Source organism: Blennius ocellaris (assembly GCF_963422515.1).
Source record: "Blennius ocellaris genome assembly, chromosome: 23".
NCBI classification, from domain to species: Eukaryota; Metazoa; Chordata; class Actinopteri; order Blenniiformes; family Blenniidae; genus Blennius; species Blennius ocellaris.
Window position 1 is genome coordinate 16,401,397 of NC_137672.1, and position 21,123 is coordinate 16,422,519.

Sequence of the window (21,123 nt, forward strand, 5' to 3'; positions counted from 1 at the left end):
GGAATAATGGAAGGCTGAGTCACAGTGAAACACACTAAATATACCTGCCGGCGACCTGTTGGGGAATTCAGACGGGTCTTTTAGGGTTTGTGTAATTCACAAAGTTTGAGAAAGGAGGAAGTGTGTTTTGAGGTGAAAAACACCACTGACGTTCTCACCTCGGTTTTTCCCTTGGCCACACAGGACCTCCTCTTCTCCTCAGGCACGTCCCAGATGATCTGGACAAAGAGAAATGACACGCGGGAAAGTCTGGATCAGTCTGGATCAGTGGCTGATTTGCGGTTCCTGTCAAACTCTTTTAGGAACCGTTCATTTTGGAACCCCACATTATTATGAATCTAGCTTAAAATGATCAAAAACATATCTACATCAACTTAATTAATAAAGGATTGTGATCATACGTGTGACAACATCCATCATGTGCCTTATCACAAAGGGGTGACGGAGGGAGGGAGGCCAGTAAACCCAACAGACCCGTTATTCCCCTGCTACAAGCACGATTAAATGAGCTTAGAAGAGGCCAGCGAAACTTAAATAGTATAATACATCAAAAATATAGATAAAAAAAACCATACTTGGAGCTCAGATTTGTGCTGCTCCGATGTTTTCCATTGAATATGGTTCACCTTAAAGATTTGTATATTGTCTCATGAGTCGCATTTAAAAATGTCTGCTCATCGATGGCACCTGCAGTAAATTCCGTTCTACAACTGTGATTGATGCTCGTCACACACGCGCACACACAGTACCCTCACCGTGCGAGGGCTTTGGTTCATTCTCTTGGTGTCCACGGCGAGTATGGCGTCCGTGGCTCCCAAGAAGAGCGTCTCCGACGAGCGGTCCAGCAGGAAGGTGCTGAAGTTTCCCATCTTGCCGAACGCCCCTCGCCCCAGGACGGCTTCTACAACCCGAGAGGGAAAGAGAGCGGGTGAGATTTCACTTGTTCACACTGTTTAACACGACGGCGCAGAAAGCATCTGCTTATTGCGTCTCTCTGACAGAATGAGATCAATTCACCAACATATTCCCGGCAAGAGGTTTAGAGAGATAAAGAGATGAGCGACGGAGTGATGAGAATAGGAGGGAGGGATGAGTGACCCCGGTTTCACCCGGCCCTCTCAGAGCCTCAGATTAACTGTTTTAATCTCTCTATTTCACTATTTTAGTGGCTCCTTCCTCTCCTAATGTATTCCTCCTTATATGTCTTTATTTTGATTGCGGTGTACTAAAATGCTGTTCCAATGCGGAGGGAGGGGGGAAAAAAAATCCGACAAAATTAATATCAAATGGATTCATTTTTTAAATAGTTTTCAATCAGCTATATTTGCCGGCTTAATCTAAAACCCGTGGCGTAAATCAAATCCCGGAATCCTTTGAATTGTGTTCCACTTTTTGTTTGCCACTCGCTCGTTCTCTCTCCTACGGTTTGTGCAACAGGACAAAGACCGAGTGTGAGTGTGTCTGTGTCCCAGCTGCAGAGAGGAAGGACCACAGCTGTGTGCAAGGCAGAGGGTGTGTGTGTGTGTGTGTGTGTGTGCATGTCTGTGTGTGTGTGTGAGAGAGAGAGAATGTTTGTGTCTGCATCTTTGGCGATTGTGCGAAGGTCCAGAAATGTGTGGTGTGAGAGGTGGTTACAGATTGCATGTTCTCCCTGTGTGTGCAAGGGTTCCAGTGTTTATCCACAGCCGATAAACATGCATCTCACAGGAATTATGACTTTGAATTGTACTTTGTGTGTGTGAATGTTTGTCTGTGTGATGTGATCAGTTAAGGGTCTGCAAATTGCGGCTCAAAAGCGAAATGTGACTCTTCAGCTCTCTGGAAATTATATGCAGATCAATTCTCATCCCATTATTAATAACAAACCCACCTATGGGCACGAATAAAGTAACCATGAAACTTTTTTGTTAATTTTATTTTCATACCTGGCTTATTTAAAAAAAAATACAATCAAAATACACACTTGATTAAAAGTGCTGAAACTGCTTAAATTGCTGTTTAGAAAAATGCACCGAACTGGTAAAAAGTCGACAAACTGATAAAAAATTTTAAAAAAACCAGGAAAAAAAATGTTTGGCCCAAAAAAAAGCTGAATTGGCTAAAAAAAACAACAAAAAAAACAAAATGTCAAGAATAGCAAAATGGCTAAAACAACCAAACGAACTGAATCAGTTAAAATAACAAAAGCTAAAACAGCCAATTCTAAATTGTAGTCATTAAAGTCATGAGTTTCGTAAAACTGCGTGTGTTTCGTGGCTCCATAATAATTTTATTTGGTTTAAAGTGACAAAAATGGCCATTTTGATGAGAAAGGTTTCAGACCCTTGGTTTCTTGTTTTGTCCAGCTGGGATGGACTCCAGCGTCCTGCGAGCCGGCGTCGGATAAATCAGTGACGCATACGACACAGACACTGCGCCACAGACGACACGTCGGGATGATTGATGAGCAGCTGACTCTAATGAGATCGGCACGCGATGTTCATTCAACATCAAACTATAAAGACCGCGAGCTGAATCCAATTGTAAACGTTCATTACAAACTACACTTGTGCAATTAAACACCTAATGAATCATGACTAATGATATTCATAGACATGACGACATTAAAACGCTGTGTTCACTAACACCTTTTTCTTACACAGAGGGATGGACTGTTGATTTGAGAGAGCTTTTATGTTGTCAGTAAAGAATAAGGGAAGTAATATATATTTGTCAGATAGTCTATTAGGAACTATTGAATGAGAAGAACTGGAAGTGCATAAACGCAAGGGAAACGCAGACTTTCTGTCAATTTAGACACCAATCAACCTGATATACATCTCTATTTACTGTAGGAGACTGGAGTTAAAAAAAAAAAACACAAAAAAAACAAAAACTCATTGTGCATGCAGATGGAGAACATGCAAACACGGCACGGAAATGTTGTGTTTGCATGTTATATGTTTCTAATATCAAAATTCAATTAATTCTGAACTCGTATGGTAATGGTAGAAATGTATTCTAGATATTGTAAATGTAGATTTCTAGACATGGACGATTCTTTTCTTGAAAAACAGCATGAAAATGCAACAATCTTGGATGGATATACAAATATTAACATGAGAAAAATGGTTATTTTAACTAAATTAAACTGAAAATATTATGTACTTGCAAACAGTGAGTGGCCATATTTCAAATATCATTGTGGTGCAATGCTTGATCACTGTTCTTGCCACAGATCTTCACAAAGATCAAATCTGATCCAACTGGACAGTGTAATTCTGCAGGTAGAGATAAGAAGGTGACACTGAGACACACTGCGAGGGGGAGTGGATCAGGCAGCAGAATCAAGATAGCAAACGTTTGTTTACTTCTCCAGCGAAGACAGCTGGTGAATGAGAGCCAAGTTAGAGTTTGATCGAGTTCAGAAATGACACTGAGGAAAAATATCTCTTCACTTTGAGGAGCACAGATGGAGTTTAGAGGAGTCCGACCCCCAATTTGGCAGCTGTCGCACTGAAAGATTTAAAACTGCGACGCCCATCCCGCTCCTTCTCTTGTGGGCTTCAAGCACCATGTCGGGATATTCTGATAAAAATGCCACTCGGCGTCGACATGCTTTTCCACTTAAGAGGGCCGTCTTACGTGTGTCGCTCAGTGAAATGAAAAGAGCACACCAGCATCTGCCTGTAACTGAATCATGGACCCCCCCCCCCCCCCCCCCCCACCCCCACCTTTCCCCCTCATCCAGCCTCATCTGCGTCTGTTTCCCGTAACATTTCACATGAATGTCATTCCTCATTCACTGAGGAGCCATCTGTTCAGCTGGAAGCCTCCGGGCGGTCAAAAAGCGCGAGCTGCTCCGATTTGCTCGCAGTGGGCCGGCGCTTCCTGAAAACCAGCCAATGCGAGGAAGCGGATTGAGATCGATACAAAAGGGAAAGAGGGATTTCTGTTCCGGCTGCTTTTTCATTTATTTATTTATTTTGTGTGTGTATGCGTGCATCTGCGAGAGAGTCTCGCTGTTGCCCCTGATTAAAAGTTTTCCAGTGCGCGGTCCTTCGTCTACTTCTAACACCCGGAGCTATTGAAATAAACACTTCCCTCCTCAATCTGTCACTCAGAGCTGACTTCAAATGATAGCCGAAGGGGATAAGAGGCAACGCCATGAAAACATGAGAGGCCCTTTCGGTCTCATTCGTCAGCTTTTTTTTTTTTTTCATATTTGTGTCCCTTTTGTCGCTTCTCTTCATCTGTGCTGTCAACCGTCGATCTTTTTGTCGCCTCACAAGACCAGCAGCTTCTTCAAACTCTCTTTATAGCCTGTTTCCTCTTACTGGGCTGATACACACACACACACACACACATGCAGAAAAGCAGACGTGAGTGTTACTGACACAGGCCAAAGGCAAGGTCTGAAGAGATGTCCTTGTAAACTGTACTCTCCGGCTGCATGGGACAAGACAACACACACACACACACACACACACACATTACATACACACCCATGGTGCCACCACCTGCCGTTCTCCCCAACGTACAGGGATGATTCCTCGAGCGACACCATCTGCCCCTCACACCTCTAAATCTCCACATCTTCGCACACCCCACAACCAAAAGCGCAAAGGATACAGAACGTTACAAGCTCCTCTTTTTCATGTGTCTTTTATCTCCGCGATGACATTTGTCGACGGCTGTCAGAGGAAACTCTGTGAATAAATTTGACTTGACGCACGACGCCAAGGAAGAGAGGAGGACGCTCTGCAGGTTGGGGGGGGGGGGTTCTATGCCAGCGGCAGCCTGCAGCTCACTGTGCATCAAAGCTCAGATCCTGCATCTCCGCACATGTGATATATGTAAGTGAATGTGTAGTGGGAATATTCCCAAAAAGTCACATGTTGCATCAAAACACACTCGGGCTTTGCTCAATTTGTCTTTACTTTTAGAGCACCGTGCCAGAGAAAACCAGCCTTTTGGTCAAAACTTGCAATTTTCTCACAATTAGTTTTGAAATCAATCCGTTCTGCTGTATTTACTTTTTGGTTCCTAACATTTGGAGATAACTTCTTGCTGAGCAGGTAAGATTTTCAGAGCTTATTGACAGAAAGGTGCTTTCTGTTGTTGAACCAGCAGAAAAGCGGTGTGAGTGAGAGGCAGATTAAAAGCTGCAGGTTGGAAAACTAAAGAAAAATGTCAGGGAGGCTGTAAAAATGGTCCCACGGGTGTGAGGGGAGCTGCAAACTGCAAAGCTATCATCAAAACTGTCACTCATTTTATAAGAATAACATTCTGGCTGCCAACTGTTGACTTCAGCTTGAAATCAAAAACATAGAATTAATTAGTTGTGACTTATAAACAAGTTAATCATCAGCATGTAGTCAAAACAGCATATAGTCGAAACAAATAGTTGCATGTACTGATACAGTACATGCAACAAATTCAAAACTATGAGTTGTAGACAATCACTTCAGAATGACTTTTAAAATTTTATGAAGTTGTCAACTTTTTCATCTTTCATTGTGAAACACAGGAAGTTCAGTATGAAACTAAAAACTGCAGATTAGTGTGACGGAAGACATGAAAATGTGACTTATGAGTTGCATTTGTGACATTTGGAAGCCCCAATGACAGAACGAGATGAATCATCTCTAAAAGACAAAACAGAACAAAAACCTGACCAGTCCCTCTGCTTATGAGTAAAACATGAAAACGTGAAGAGATGTACCCTGGAAATCTTCACATTTGCTTAGACAGATATTTTCAGTATGCATCTGTTAATATAGAAACAATCCTCATATTCACGTTTGTGAGCAAGTTACTATCACAATCCATTTAAAGTGTATGTTTTTGGACTTTTGAAAGAAAACATAGAAAACTTACATACATCACCAAAACACAAAGTCTCAACCCACAAGCCTTTTCTTTGTGAGTTGTGACCACTACACTGCAATTACTGACTGAGCGTACAAGTCTATCGAGTTCTGTTATCTGGGGTCTAATGAAAATGCCATTTGACTCAGGACAAGGAAATTACAAGATCATTAGATTATACAGTTTATTAAAGTGACTGCACTCAATGATTGTTTTCCTCAGTTTGTCACTTATAAATCTTTCTTCTTCTTTTTTTGCCAGCCACTGCAGCCGCACAGAAGAAATGCTCCTCCTCTCTGAAAGTGATGTTAATTAGGAGGAGAACTTTTTTTTTTTTTTCATCAAAGGGAGTCTTTAAAAATATAGCAGTGGTTACTCCATTAACATGCATTTGAGTTGCTCTAACATGACGTGCAATGCACCTGGGACAGCAAAGAGATCGCCAGTCCGACACAATAAAAATTATTCAGATGATGTGTCGAGCCAACCTGGTGACCTTATGCATGCTGAATATATAAAAAAAAAAAAATCCCACCCAGAGTAAAAAGTGACTGGTGTGAGTATAAATGAATAAGTAGTCCTAAAATACAAAATTCTCTCCCCTGCCATGAATCATTCATTCATTATACATTAAACATGACAGAGAGGCAGTCAGGGAGAGAGCCCAGCAGTGTGTGTGTGTGTGTGTGTGTGTGTGTGTGTGTGTGTGTGTGGGGGGGGGGGGGGGGTGTCCATTAAAGGTTTAATAAACTGACTTCTGCTGTGGGGGGACCATCCTTGGTCTCTGGCTGCAGGGCATTGTGGGACCAGACCAACCAGGAAGCGATAAATTATACACCTCCCTCCTTCATCTGTCAGTCAAAACTGACGGGATGGAGAGAAGAGATGCAGAGAGGCACGCGCACACGCACACACACACACACACACACGCTCCTGCCCCCTCTACTTCTAAACACACACACACACTTCTGGGCTCCTGTGGTGAGACAGGACACAGCTGCACCATCGACACAATCCCACACTCTGCAGAAATGCACATTTATAGCACGATCATCCACTCAGTACCATTTTCCAATTTTCCAGCTGCAGTTTCCTGGTGAATTGTTCTGCAGCAGTCGGGGGGGGGGGGGGGGGCAGACGCACTTCATAGGTTAAAGGGATCCATCAGCAGCTGATTGTCCCCGATAGACGGCGCATCCATTAACGGGGCTCCGCGCCATGCTAACACTTCAGCATGCATTATCCTGAACGGCTGCAGACAGCAGTGATCATCCAACAGAGACTTCTTTCAGGAGGACTCAGCCATACAGCCTAATTGTTTGAAAAAAATGATACTAGTTAAGGCTGATATTACCAGGTTTGATTGCATATTTTGGCTGTGCCGTTAGAAAAGGGATATATTCCATCCCTGCACAATTACGGGAAACTGTAACTGCTGCTACAGCACTGTGTCGTCTGCAAAAAAATTTACATTTTTAACGTTTCATGTGTTACTCGATTTTCATTTAAATAATCCCTCTTCATCTTTTATAAAAGGAATCTGCCGTTTAGAGGTTGTGTTGTTGAGCGAAAGGGAAAAGTTAAGGACCACAAAGAAGTTTTATATATGATCCTTCACATACACTAATACCATTACTTATTCAACATCATCCTGACTCAATATTATATTTTGGGATTGTGTGTCAAGTCCTAAAACATTACAATAGTTATGATTCATAACTCTCTAATCAAAGGGTTTCATTTGGTTTCTTTCTAGAAACTCAAAATTGACTCCAAAAAAAGCAGACGAACTGGGGAAATAAATAATAAATAAAGACTGCGGTATACTTTATATCACAATTAGAAAAATCACAGTGTCTGCAAGAGCGTCCAGACCATGAAAGCGGTCAGTGATTGCGCTCGTAATGTTTGGTTAACCTCTTGTTATTGTTCTTAAGTGGCTCATTGTCTTTGCTTTGATTGATGATTGAAGTCGACTACGGTATTCACGCACATCCTCTCTAAAGAGCCACGGGGAGGGAGGCCCGGGGCTGTTTGATGGATTAAATTAAAACACAAACATGTTCAAAATGTTTCCCTGCATCTTCTTTTAAGACTTTTACACAGAGAAAAACGTGGCAGTGTAATTTGTAGCATCAGTGTGTGTGCGAGATCAAGAGACAAGAAAGTCAAAGAGAGGGACACAAGCCTCCTCTTGTAGTAGTCACGGTCAATTTCAGCCTCGTTTCGGGCCAATAAACTGCCTCACAAAGGCATCAAAGCCCGTTTGATCTGCAGAGAGACTGACAGTCATTTAGCTCCCGTTAGCATCGGTCGCTACATGCCAATGCAGCCGAGAGCTCCGGCAGCGAGAACGCGACGGCGCCATGAAATGCATCACCTCGAAGGTGAAAAGTGAATTTCAATGAAATGATTGTTTACGTGAAAACACACAACATTCAGAGAGGTATTTATCCAATCTTCAGGTTTTGGAAAGAGCAATCACACCTCAAGAAGTCACCTTAGATCACAAAGTGCGAAATAAATGAACTTTTCACGTCAACGTACAAATATAACCGCTGATATAGAAACGGCAAAATGTACGACACAGACTATACAAACACTTTACGTCAACAAGGTCGCTCTTAACTCACAGCAGCTCGCAAGGTCGTTTTCTGCAAGCCTATTTTCTTTTTTGAGTGAGATATATTAGAGCCACAGCAAAGGGCTGCCTGTGCGCTACTGCGCCTGCAAATTTCATCAAGTCAAATGTTACAGCTTGTAAGAAGTTTAATGGCCGCCTTAATAAAATATCAAACCAATTTCGCCTCCGAAATGAAACATCTGAATGCAAAAAGCAGTTTGTGCTGTTGTGTGTATGTGTGTCTGTGTGTGTGCCTTGGGTTAAGTTCTTTATTAGACAGCAGTGTGCTGAGAAACCACAAAGTCTTTGGACCTTTAAAAGTGAAATAGGGTGTGTTTAATAGCGCCACATATGGCTTTTTATTCAAGTTATTAAACTGCAAGTTTTAGAGTTGTTTGACTTTATTTATGTTGCGAATCCAACCACAGTGATATATTATAGTGATGGTGTTCTGGTCTTATTACTAAATAGGGTGTATTTTAAAAGAAATTTAAAAAAAAGTGTCCATATTTTATAGGGAGCCGTATTCTAAAAAAAAGACCTTATCGTTTCAGGGAGTGAAAAAAATACAGGCAAAAGTTCATACTCTTTATTAAAAAAAAAGTAATGGAATCACATATTCTTAATCTTAAAGAAATTGAAGTTCGAATTTGAACTGAAAACATTTTTTTCCTGTGAATTCAAAAGCCTGGAGAGACTATTTTCACATAGTCACATACTTTATATAAAGGGCAAAACATAATGTAGCTTGTTGTCATAAGTTTGATAGTGTCTCAAAATCCGACACAAATTCAACTTGCTCTTGGCAAATGTGCACTAAATGTAAATAAATTAAGAATTGACAACGTATGGTCACTTAAGAGGAAGGTACGACGCATAGAATTCGGTGTGCAACGATACCGATACAGGTATTGGGTGCGATACTGCACAGTGTACTCATACTTGTAAAAGATTTCCGATGCAACCCAACGAGTATTACTTCATCTGTCGGCTTAACAGTATCGGTACTCGGTATCGGCAAGAAGTTAAAGGTTGGTACTTGTGCTTGTCCTTCAAAGAAGTGGTATCGGCACTTCGTGCATAAATTCTTTAAATAGAAAAACGTGGCTCGTGCTTTGAAGTGCATCTATCTGGATTTCCTCCTCGCCACTCAAGAGGTGAAGACATCAAAACACTAAGTGACCCTGAGACAAGGTCGGCGTCTCCTCCGAGGTGCTGCTTTGCTGGGGAACACACACACACACACACACACACACACACACACACACACACACACACACACACACACACACACACACACACACACACACACACACACACACACACACACACGCACACACACATTCAGGCCAAGCTGAGGTCCCGAGGGGAATGGAGGATTATTGGAAAATAAAGAGGAGGTGAGAGAGGAGAAATGAAGAAGGAGAAGAAAGTATATATAAGGAATGAAATGATACAAAAGACAAGGTGAGAAGGTGAAGTCAGCATGAAGGAGGTCCAAGGCTTCTCACTCCACCGCTCTTCCTCTTCTGCTGTGCGTTTCTACATTTCCCCGCTTCCTCTTGGCTCGGGTTGTTGCACCCGTTTGTGTTTTTTTTTTTTTTAATACGAAAATGAATTCCTTTGTGCGTGGATCCATATACGTACCATCACTTCTCTCCATTTCCCAGTTTCCCGTTTCCCTTTGAGTACCTCTTCCCAATTTCCCAACATCCCCCTCCCAACTTCTGTCTCCCTCGCTCCCTCTCCTCTCTCTCTGGCTCTGGGTGATAAGCAGTAGCACTACTAATCAGGATTGCCCTAAATTCGCCCATGCCCTGCAGGATTAGTGTGCGTGTGCGTGTGTGTATGTGTGCGCGTGTGCATGCCGGTTTGGAAGCAGTGTGCCGCCAGCGTTCATCAGGAGTGTGTACATAGAGTCCAGTGTGTATGTGAGAAAGAGTTTCTGTATGAATGAGTCATTGAGTCGACACAACACAGCTATTTTTATCTTACAGTAAGACTGTACTGCTAGAAATATATATATATTAAAAAAAAACATCCAGTTACATAATTGACTGCCCCAACATAAGATCCTATGCCATTCATTTCAAGAGAACTGATGACTGTATTCAGTGTATTCACATATGATGTTAAAGTATTGAATATTAATAAACTCAACGTGCAAATTAACATGTAAATCGCTTATTTGAGAGGCGGAAACTACGTTTTAAGTCCACACATTCCAGGAGCACGTAAATGAGATGATTCTGGTGTCAAATTACAAGCGCGCCGAGGGACCAACCCTGACGTTGGGATGATTTTGATGTGCTCGTGGATAAACGCCATCTATTCAGAACATCTGCAGCACTGCCCTCCAGGGGTGAGTACAAGTGAATCGCGGTCTCCTGTGAAATCTAAACGACCAGTTTATTTATCACACGTTTATTGTTCTATGGCGCAGAAGCCTCACTCACCTGCCAAGCTGTGTGTTTAAGTTCTGGCCAGTGGATTCAGACAAAATAAAGAGAGAATCGGTGTCGCTTAAATGCAAACAGCGCAGAAGCAACCATAATATTTGTTCCACCACAGCAGCTTGTTGTTGAATGTCTTTGGCTCAGGGAGTCCTCCGAATGAGGCAGCGTGTACGTGTGAAGTCACATAGCAGGCCCCGGTCTGTATGTAAATCATCGGGCAGCTTTTCTTCTCAATCTGAGGGGTTCGTAGAAGTCTGATAAACAATGCTTGAAGTACAGTTGTTTATCTTCCACCCACAACAGTGTTTTTTTAATGGTTCCGTGCATCATGTCCGAGATACTTTTTAAATATTTTTCACATGAAACAAAGTGATAAACTCAATGTACGTCGCCCCTCAACATGAAATGGACACCACTTGTATGAATGTTACAAGAAATTTGCATGTAAATTCAAGTCAGCAGCAGCAGGATATTAATCCAAATATGTACCGCCTTGTGCAAGAATTAATATAGAATATACAGTATGCCCTGATAGCAGCGATTTATACAGTGGGTGAATTGCTGAAAGGCAAAATGAAATGTGTGCAACAATCGATGCAACCGCTTGTCACAAGCTACATCAAACTGAGCACTCCTGAGATTCGCCAGCCGGAGGAAAAACGTTATCCTTTCTGACTGACTAAACACACAGCTTGTGTTGTGATTTTCAGTTGAGTAACAGTGCCGCCACAGATGTTTTCCCCTTGGTATGGAGAAAACAACGGGGGGGGGGGGGGGGGGGGGCAGTGAAAAAGAGACAAGAAAGGGTTTTAAATGGGCAGACAAAAGACAACATTTACAAAAAAAGCTGTGAGATTCACCCACTTGTGTCAAAAAGGACCTTCAAAATTGTTCACTCACAGATTTCTACCTGATGCATCTGGATGCACAAACGCTCACACAAGCGCACGAGGATACGAGCTGGTTTGTTTGCGCCACCACGCTCTGCACCCAGTCTCCAGTATAACTGGAAAATCCCTTTAAAACTCAATACAATTCACTGTGCACAAAACCCACGCTCCGAACGCTTCTCATTAAAAACTGCAGAAACTAAAATCTGCATGCGACGGGAAACACTCACTCACACTCATCCTGTCGTCTTCTGCCAGTGCTGAAGCAACAGCTGGTCAGTGTCACACAGGGCGACCTCTGCTCTCACAGGTCAGAGGTCGGAGTTTACACACTGTTCAAGCTGGAGGATCAATAGGGACACACGTGTGGCGGGTTAGCGAGGGGTCCAGGAACACGCATGTGCAAGGAAAAATATAGCTGGCAATATTTGAAGGCACTGAATTTGGCTCTCAGTTTTGTAAATTTTTGCCTTTGAAATTAAATATTAACGTCAGCGCAAATATTACATTTCTAATGATATAAGCCATTTGGACCACGTGACAACGATGGTTTGTGTAATGACTTCATTCCACCACACCCGAGACCCGATGAAGTGGAAAAATGGATAAAGGTATTGATATCGGCGTCATGTATTGGCGAAAACAGCTGTGGCATATTGGCATATTGGATATCAGTGAAAAGAGATCAATAATGTGCCTCACTGGTGAAACAGGAAGTGCCATGTATCTCAGCAACAATCGACACGGCACTCAATAGTTAATCAAGAGCCACTGAAGGTCTGCGCGTACTTTGGTACAAACCAGCCGTGACGCTTTCTGACCAAGGACAACCTGCACCAGGAGGATCGAACTGGTTTGAGATCATTTTCATATTGGTCAAAAATATGTCACAACAACATAGAAATAAGTAAATCATTCTTATAGATCAAAAAAAAGAAGAATCACAAGGCCAAACAAATGCTGCGAATCCCCAGTTGAAAAACAAACATACACAAAAATATAGTTGGTCTGATTTAATTCCTCTCTATACATCATATGGCGAATGAATGCTATAACATTTGTATAAATTCATGGCAAGAATGTGTCCAGGTGTGATTACAAGGCTGCAAAATCACCTAAAATTAAAAACCCACACAGCTCAATAAAACCCAGCTGAAATCTCAGCCTGTGTACAAATTGTTAAAACCGTAAAACTATTATATGTATAATAATGAATAGCCATAACCACATAAATGTAGGGGACACCCATCATATCTGGCAACGCTGGTCAGCCTGTGTAGATCCATTTTCAATTGGTTGTTAAGTACGAGCTGACAATATGTAGACAGCATGACCAGGGAATGAAGAAGGAGAATTAGATTTTTTTTTTTTTCAAACAGGGCCCAGCCTTTAACAGCATTTAGCATTTTAACAGAGCCGCATTTTGACAGAGTGCTTATCCATGACATCAGCAGTCACATGGAGAAGAATATCTGAATTGGCGTGTGAAAAAAAATCGGAATTGGAGTTTTCACATGGTCACAAAACAGGCGGGATATGAATCACGCTGAGTAATAAAATCTGAATTGGGTCGCAACTAACGAGGCCCAACTATGTCTCTTGTTTCAGGCTGCTTATCTTCTCTTCCTCAGGTTTGATTGCTATGTTTGATCACCCCGACATCTTTCACCTGTGCCTGAGTGTGTGAGTGCCATCACCTGGTGGATTGGGTATAAATGGGCTTTTCTTGTCTCTTCTAGTGTTTTCTGTGCCTCGGTGCTGCTTCCTTTATGTGTCCGTCTACGTTTTTAGCGCCTCTGCATTCCTGTGCGTCAGCTGCTCAGCGTCTGATTGTGGACATCGGTCCAGAGAACTTCTTTGGTTCCTTTGGATGTTTTGCCCTCAACTAAGCTGGTGTCAAGGCCTCCCAGGGCAATCTGCATTAGTGTGCCCTTCTCATAGCTGACTGCAGATATAGTTGCACTCATTCAAGGTGAAGAAACATCAGCATTTCAGGGAAACTGGTCAAGACTGTGAAAAACTACATGCACAGCTTTCATTGCATGCAACACACTGAAGGTCATGTTGTGCAAGAATACCACAGGTTTCTGTGTAAAGGTCACCACATGAACCCCCCCCCACCCCCCCACCCACCCACCATGCAGGATGCAGTAGGTGACAATGTGCTCCAGTTTACAAGGAATCAATGAGGTGTTTCTGACTCACTGAAACACTTACTGGACAGAGCGGTGAGCGAGTAATAAATGTTGACACGACGGTTTAAAAATTAACCAGAAACAATTTCCTGTCTGCTGCCGCTGACAAACAGCATTTGTACGCCTACACAGCTGTTCACACATGCACAGTTCCGATTTTTTGTGTTTTTTTATTTAGGGGGGGGTGTCAAACAATAGTCACATTTCTCACTTCCTAAGAAGATGACCGAGATCGAGAAGAGCACAGAAAAAAATAAACTGAAAACAGCTTTTAGCAGTCAGCCAGCAGCGTGGTCCATTAGTGAATCAGATAGTAATTGAGGCTAATAGGGCAGAGAGACGGAGCGAATCAATAATGAATACATCATTAGCTGACTCTTGGCCTGGAGCAGAGGACAGAAGTTAAAAACACTCATTTGGTTGGCATCGTGTTTGCAAAGGGGCTTCAAAACACAATATACAGCACAATCATAAAAGATGTAGGAAAAACTAGAGCAGTGCTTTGGTTCAGGTATGTCTCATTAACATCAGTCAATGCTACTTCCATCTGTAAAAGAAGAAAAACTAAAATCTATCCATTGCAGCATTTAGGAAAACCACAGACACACATGGCAGGTGACCCCACATCCTCAATCCCACAAGGCAGCCCTGTAATCACTCCAACACACTGCTAAATGGTGTCATTATACATTTGTTTCCATGATACAGAGTTCCATTGCATGGCATTTGAGAAACCTGACCTCATTATTAAACAAACGCAGCATGGTGGTTGTTTTTTTTTTTTTTTTTTCATAACAAAAGCCAAAGGTTGTTGGTGTCGTGTGTCTGATATTTGACATTCATCCTAATGCCCTCACAAGCCAGAGCTGATGTTCAAAAATGTTTTCTTTTTTGGAACAAAAGGGTCAGCTCTTTGACATTTAATATTAACATTAACAAACCTCTTTGTGTCATAGGATCCCTCAATATAATACACAATCTCTGCTTGTGTAATGAGATGGATATCATTTTCAGAAGGAAAAAGATAATAATACATTTGATTTGCATAATAATACATTTGATTTGCATGTGTCGTGCCAAAAACAGACCGGCTGTCAGAATGTGCACGGCCTGCTGCGGCGCAGGCGCACATCCGTCCAGCGACAGTGGGTGTATCCGAAACGTCATTCGTCTGTTTTTATGGCATCCATCAATCCATCAATGCTGCATATTAAGTGTTGCACGAAGTGAAGGATTTTCTCCTCCCGTTCCCGTTTAAGATTATTTTCCTTACATTAAATAGTGTAAATATAAATGATCCTGTCAGCACAGCTTTTGTGGTGTGATTATATTCACAATCACGAATAAAAGCTACTGATTACGATTGCAAGATGTGCTCCCTCTGCAGGCCGTGCAGATTCTCGCAGCTGGCCTTTTTTTGACACGACGGCATGGTCACGGGAATAAATAGTGTTAATGTGGGACTATTTCACAATACTCATCTATTCACATCTCCAAAGCGGCCATAGCGTTCGTCTCGTTTGAAAAACCCCACAGATTGCTTGAAAATGACTTACGTCAATTGCGCTGGGGTTCACGGTGTCTGGAGCCGGGCCTATTCTTGACTCGGAACAAAGTCGCCAGTGTGTTGAGTGGAGTTTGGCGGCTGATGCGGCGGCCAGATCAAAGCCAGCGACACTTAACCACAAGCAATTGACTAACCCTGAGGGGAAGCGTGCATGTTTGCGAGGGGGAGCTGTGCAAGAGAGCGAGAGTGCAACGCGGCCTTCATTACTGCCACGCCAGTCACTGTTGCAGCCAGATGGAAGAACCATCTAAACCAGATATTAGCTGGTGTAAATCTGCCCCACGTTTCACTCGCCAGGTACTCGGTGCTCCCCAGTGATCTGAGACTTTCGCTCGTCCTGAGTGGGGTGAGACGGTCTCAGCGGCTTGCCCTCGCCCCGCTCGCCTCGCCTTTCATTTGTCATTCAGTGGAAAGAACAATGGATGCTTTGTTTGCGGGACACAAGTGACTTTGTAATGCCTCTCGGTTCTCGCGTTACCAAAAATAATCGCCTCTTTCTGGAATATATATATGCGGCTCGGGCTCAGTGCTCCCTCGTCAAAAGTCAAACCGACACACACCTTGCCGTGCGCTTGTCGGCGTGTTTATAGATTTGAGGTTGTTGCACTCCGGTAGGTAGTCCTCAACAGCCACTGACACAAACATGACACCCTCTTTGACCCCTGACCCCCTCTTCCAATTCACCCTGACATTTTCACACACTTAGAGCCACAGCAACTGCGTTTCAGTATCAGCAGGTGTGTGTGTGTGCGTGTGTGTGTGTGTGTGTGTGTGTGCGTGCGTGATGACTGAGCGGAGAGGACGATGACCTTGCAGCTGCACGGAGGCCAGTCAAACAGTGTGTTGAAAACATGGAGAAATTCCAAAACAGAAAGGCAGAAAATGATAGAGGGAGGGGAAAAAAAAAATCCACGATTCCGCTACAAAGTCGCACTTCCGCCTCTCTCTTCTATCGTTTCCTCGGATTCTCACCCTCCGCACTCGGCTGCCTTATCAAGGTCAGCTGGATCGCAGTTTGTTTTGATGCGCCTTCAAATTGCATTTGTTGGCGGTTCACTCTCGCCGCGTGCGCGTGTGTGTGTGTGTGTGTTTGAGAGTGTGAGTGAAAGAGAGACAGCTATTTTAGAAGTTTGTTAGCATATCACCCAATCACACTGGAGGAACTCCACAGGGGGAGAGAGAGAGAAAGAGGAAAATAAGAAGAGGCACAAGAGAATCTGAATAAATAACAGCGAAAAATGAAGGATGGGGCATGTATATAAAGAAAATGCAAGCAACTTGTCTGGAAATAGCTTATGAATGGCTAATGTGGCTTAACCCAATAAAAATCGATTATTTTCATTGCTGGATGACATTGAAAGACAAGCCTGATTATTCACATGAGTGAATGGCAACACTTTCTATTATTTTTACATGTCTTTATTAAATTAGGGAGTTTAAACAATGAAAAAATGTGTTTTATTAAAATAAATAATGGTTTCACCCTCCACATCTATGGTTTATATTTTATATTTTACCTTAAAAAACGGAATATAGTTATGATATATGAGCTCTATAGTTATGAGCGCCATTGTCATAAGTGCATGTGTGTAAGGTGAATTCTAATCCTAACACCATTTCTAATTCAATATGGGACTGGTGCATTAAACTACGACAAGCAGTCATGAAGCTTGACAACCCCGCAACTGGAACTATGAAACCGTTTATACCAAATTGCTCATTTTTGAGTTTCTGATCACATAAAAAAGTGACATTAACAGAGTTCAACTAAATCCGACTGTAAGAAAAGACTGTTTTTCTTTATAGCTCTGTCTTTTTCTCCGAGGCAGGGACTTACTCATGTGAAACACAAAGACAAAAAGAAAGCGGAAGGTGCACAGCAGCAGCATTGCAATGAAGCCAATTCCATTTTCTGAGTGTGTGTGTGTCGGTGATATATAGCAGTAAAGGTCAAAGGGTTAAGTGCTCTACTCTTGTGAAATGGGTGCTGAGGTCCTCTGTGTGTCTGCAGAACTGGTATCTTTATCCGTCCTGCAGGCTACTGTCAGAATCAAGAGACCAAACTGGAAGAACAGCTGGAGCACCACCCATCACGCAGCCCCCTGTCTTTTTAAGGTGGATTTATCTTTGGGGGGGAAAAAGAAATACCTTCCAAACTACAAAACCAAAAGTCATATGGAGGAAGGATTAGCAGTGATCCAGAAAATCGTTCCTGATGATGAACGTTGCATCCGAAATGTAAAATGCACCCGTGAATGTTCAACTGTAAATGTCTTGGATGACAAACGTGTCGCTTGATGAAAATGTCAGTTTTCCAGGAAGATGTCGGGAACACGGCCTCCGGATCTCGAAGATTATAAATCTCCAGTCCTTGGTGATATAATCCCGTGGCCAAGAACACAAAATGAAAACATCAGGCGAGCAAAAGAAAATATTGCACGCAGGTCTTTATTTAGACGCTATAATCTCTGACTCTAATCCATTGTGTACTTTTGGCTTGTTATTCAGCGAATGTCTTCACAGCCACACCCCTTACACACACACACACACACACACACATACATGCTCACACAATGAAGCGTGAATAAAACATGCGTTGAAACTGTTCAGGGTGTGTGTGGATCAGTACACTCTCTTCTAATGTCCATTAAATGAATGCATCGGCATTCACTTTGTGCAACAGGCATCAACATCTCCTGTGCACAAGAAGATTCAATACTAATTTTCTATTCACTAACAGAAGAACAAACGTTTTTCAAATTTGAATAAGATTTTAACTGAAGGAAGATCCGCAATTTGAATTGTCTAACTTCATGCAACCTTCAAGTGTGGAAAACAAGTTAAATCGACTAACACACCCAGGCTCAGGTTTCAAGATCAAATGCACAAAGCGTATTAAATATCCTTTTTTCTCCCACAAACAAAGCGTCAACAGAATGGTGTGAAATGCAGCTTTACATTTTTACAAAGGTTTTGGGAAGATCAGGTTTGTATTCAAACAAAACAAATCTAAAAGGTAATGTAGAATTTAGATATGCATCAACCCATTCTTTTCTTCATACAGGTGAGTGAGAACCTTATAATCATGATCAGGATCAGGATCTTTGTGTGCATGAGAACGATGCCAAAAGACACACGTCTACCCTTTGCATGTGGAAAGCCTGAGAAGGTGTTCTTCTTCTGCATGACTTTTCCAGTTCAACAATGTGGTATGTGACGGTCATGGGCGTCTTTGTGATGCTACTGTACTGAGAGTCTGGTAATGTAAGACAGGTGAGAGCTTCTTTTTTTTCTCTGACACAGGACCTACAAACAAGTGTTAAACAAGAATTTTGGCCCAATGACAAGAGTTTGACATACAGAAAAGCAAACGCACAAGATCACACATGCACAGGGGACAGTCGCTGGTTAATAAATGATGTGCTTAGTTTCCACGTGGCTGAAGCTCCTGTGCTGATTCACTGCGCTGTCAGTGAGGGAATGCACACACACACACACACACACACACACACTGCATGCACACGCCATTAACTCCAACCGAAACACTGAACATGAAGCGTGACGTTTTCCTGAGCTCCGATGTCAAAGGCAAAGCATTTTAACACTGAGGCCATGTAAGGGAGTCAAAGGGTGATGCAGAAGTCAGCGAGGATTGTTTACACGAAAGTTTTTCAGTGTGCCAAGACAAAGCGGCGGGGGTGAGACAAAGTTCAGCCAGCGAGGCGCTGCTCCACAGCACCCTAACCCTAACCCAGCTCTGATGAAACGTCAAGAACTGATGAGTCACTGCGGGCTATCGTCTCTGTTGCCTTTTTAATTTCCCCAAAAAGACAAGTGAGACCTGATAAGTGCTGTCAATCAAGCTTCTCACGCAACAGAGCAACAAGAGTCTTTACAACGGCAAAGATTGAGTTACACAGGCAGTTCCAGTACGACAAGTATCAGCATCACGCCTTGTCTACTCGACAAGGTTTCAAGTGAAAAAAAATATATCATCGTTACTTTTTAGTTCACGAAAAGTTTCCCGTTCACAGGCAATGTTTTGAAAATAATATCCGCTTGCAATGAAAATGGCAGAAACACCGAAAACGATGTCGTTTTTCATGTCGGGCCAAAAGTGTCCCAGGAGCCTAGAAGTCATGACACTCTGGAGGCCCGCCATGTTTGTTGTTGTCCATCGACTGGCGTTTTCAGTGGCTCCAAGCATCGTGTATCCAGACACCCAAAATGCATCAAAAGTTTCCCATTTACACTTGACAATGTTGTGTAAACCAGGTCTGATTGATGTGCAGATGAAGCCTCATAACACCATTCCTGCAAAACATAATGCATTATGACTTGAAATATTCTCCAGCCTGAAGAAGGAACTTAATGTAAATATGTGGCAGGGGTGTCGTTCATTTCCAAAATTATTTATGTTAGCTGATGTGGAATATTTGGATTTTCTCTGCAAATTTGCTGTAAGAAGACTGCATTGTATTTGGCACTTTACAAATAAAGTTGAATTTAAATAAAAATTTAACAAATCAGTTAGATTTTTTTTTTTTTAAACTGAACAAAACTAAACTAATCATACTTTTTTGACTCCACATATATTATATATATTCACATTTACTGTCAGAAACAATGTCACACAAGATCCAATAAAGTTTTTTAACAACTCACCCACTGCATATTGGAAAACTATAAATATTCCCACTACTGTGGCTTACAAATATATCATTCATGACGCTGTCTTGTCAAGTTCACTATCCTTTGTTTTGACTCGTTATTCATGCCTTTTGTTCCAGCTCGCTCCCAAATGCTTTCAATTACCTTGAATTAATTGTCAAAGCTCCTGCAACAATTATTTACGACTGCAGTGCTGAAGCCAAGAAATTAATATTTAATTTGCCCGAAGAGAGCCGGGTTAAGTGATCATGTCAATAAAATTGCTTTTGAGATGGTTCTTGACATTTTGTTGTAGTAATGTATCAGCGCACACACTCAAATACGAGCTTCATCGTCACATAGCCGTCATAGAAATCAGTGTTGTCTCGTCGTGGTTTTTACAATACTGTATCCAAAACTACCACACATATACGGTACAACAAACCCCAGCAGTGACTGTGATCAATACAAAGACATTATGGCGTTCCTCATTTCTCCCCTATAATAAATTACTGACCACAAATCGATGTGCTCTTCCATATAGGGGAGGAAGGAGAGAGCACAATGCTCAGTGGCTGCCATTGTGTAATGCAGATGTTCCGTTTAGCCTCTTGTATAAATGTTTGTAAGATCAAGACACTAAACAGTGGGAGACGGAAAATACCACAGATGTTTCAGATTTTCTCCAAACACCCGTTAAAATGTGTCAGATGCCCTCTGCCGCGAAATACTAATGTGACGGTAAATGTGAAGCTTAAAAGTCTATGGAGCTTTGACATTTATATATATATATATAAATAAAGGGAGTGTTCAGAGGAAGTGAGATATACACGACTCACACACACATAAAGAGGCTGCATTATGGTGGCTTTCACCTCTGCAGCTGCATCTG

The 21,123-nt window shown here is 42.2% G+C and overlaps 1 protein-coding gene across 1 annotated transcript in view; it reads right to left on the bottom strand.

Annotated features, from left to right (window-relative positions):
* The window catches only part of sema4f (sema domain, immunoglobulin domain (Ig), transmembrane domain (TM) and short cytoplasmic domain, (semaphorin) 4F), a 53,760-nt gene that overhangs the window by 8,717 nt on the left and 23,920 nt on the right, over positions 1-21,123 (bottom strand). Inside the window, exons 2-3 of the mRNA XM_080519265.1 lie at positions 756-901; positions 159-218 (exon numbers count right to left, since the gene is read on the bottom strand). Coding sequence (XP_080375391.1) covers positions 159-218; positions 756-901 — 206 coding nt within the window. The remainder of the gene's footprint in view (positions 1-158; positions 219-755; positions 902-21,123) is intronic.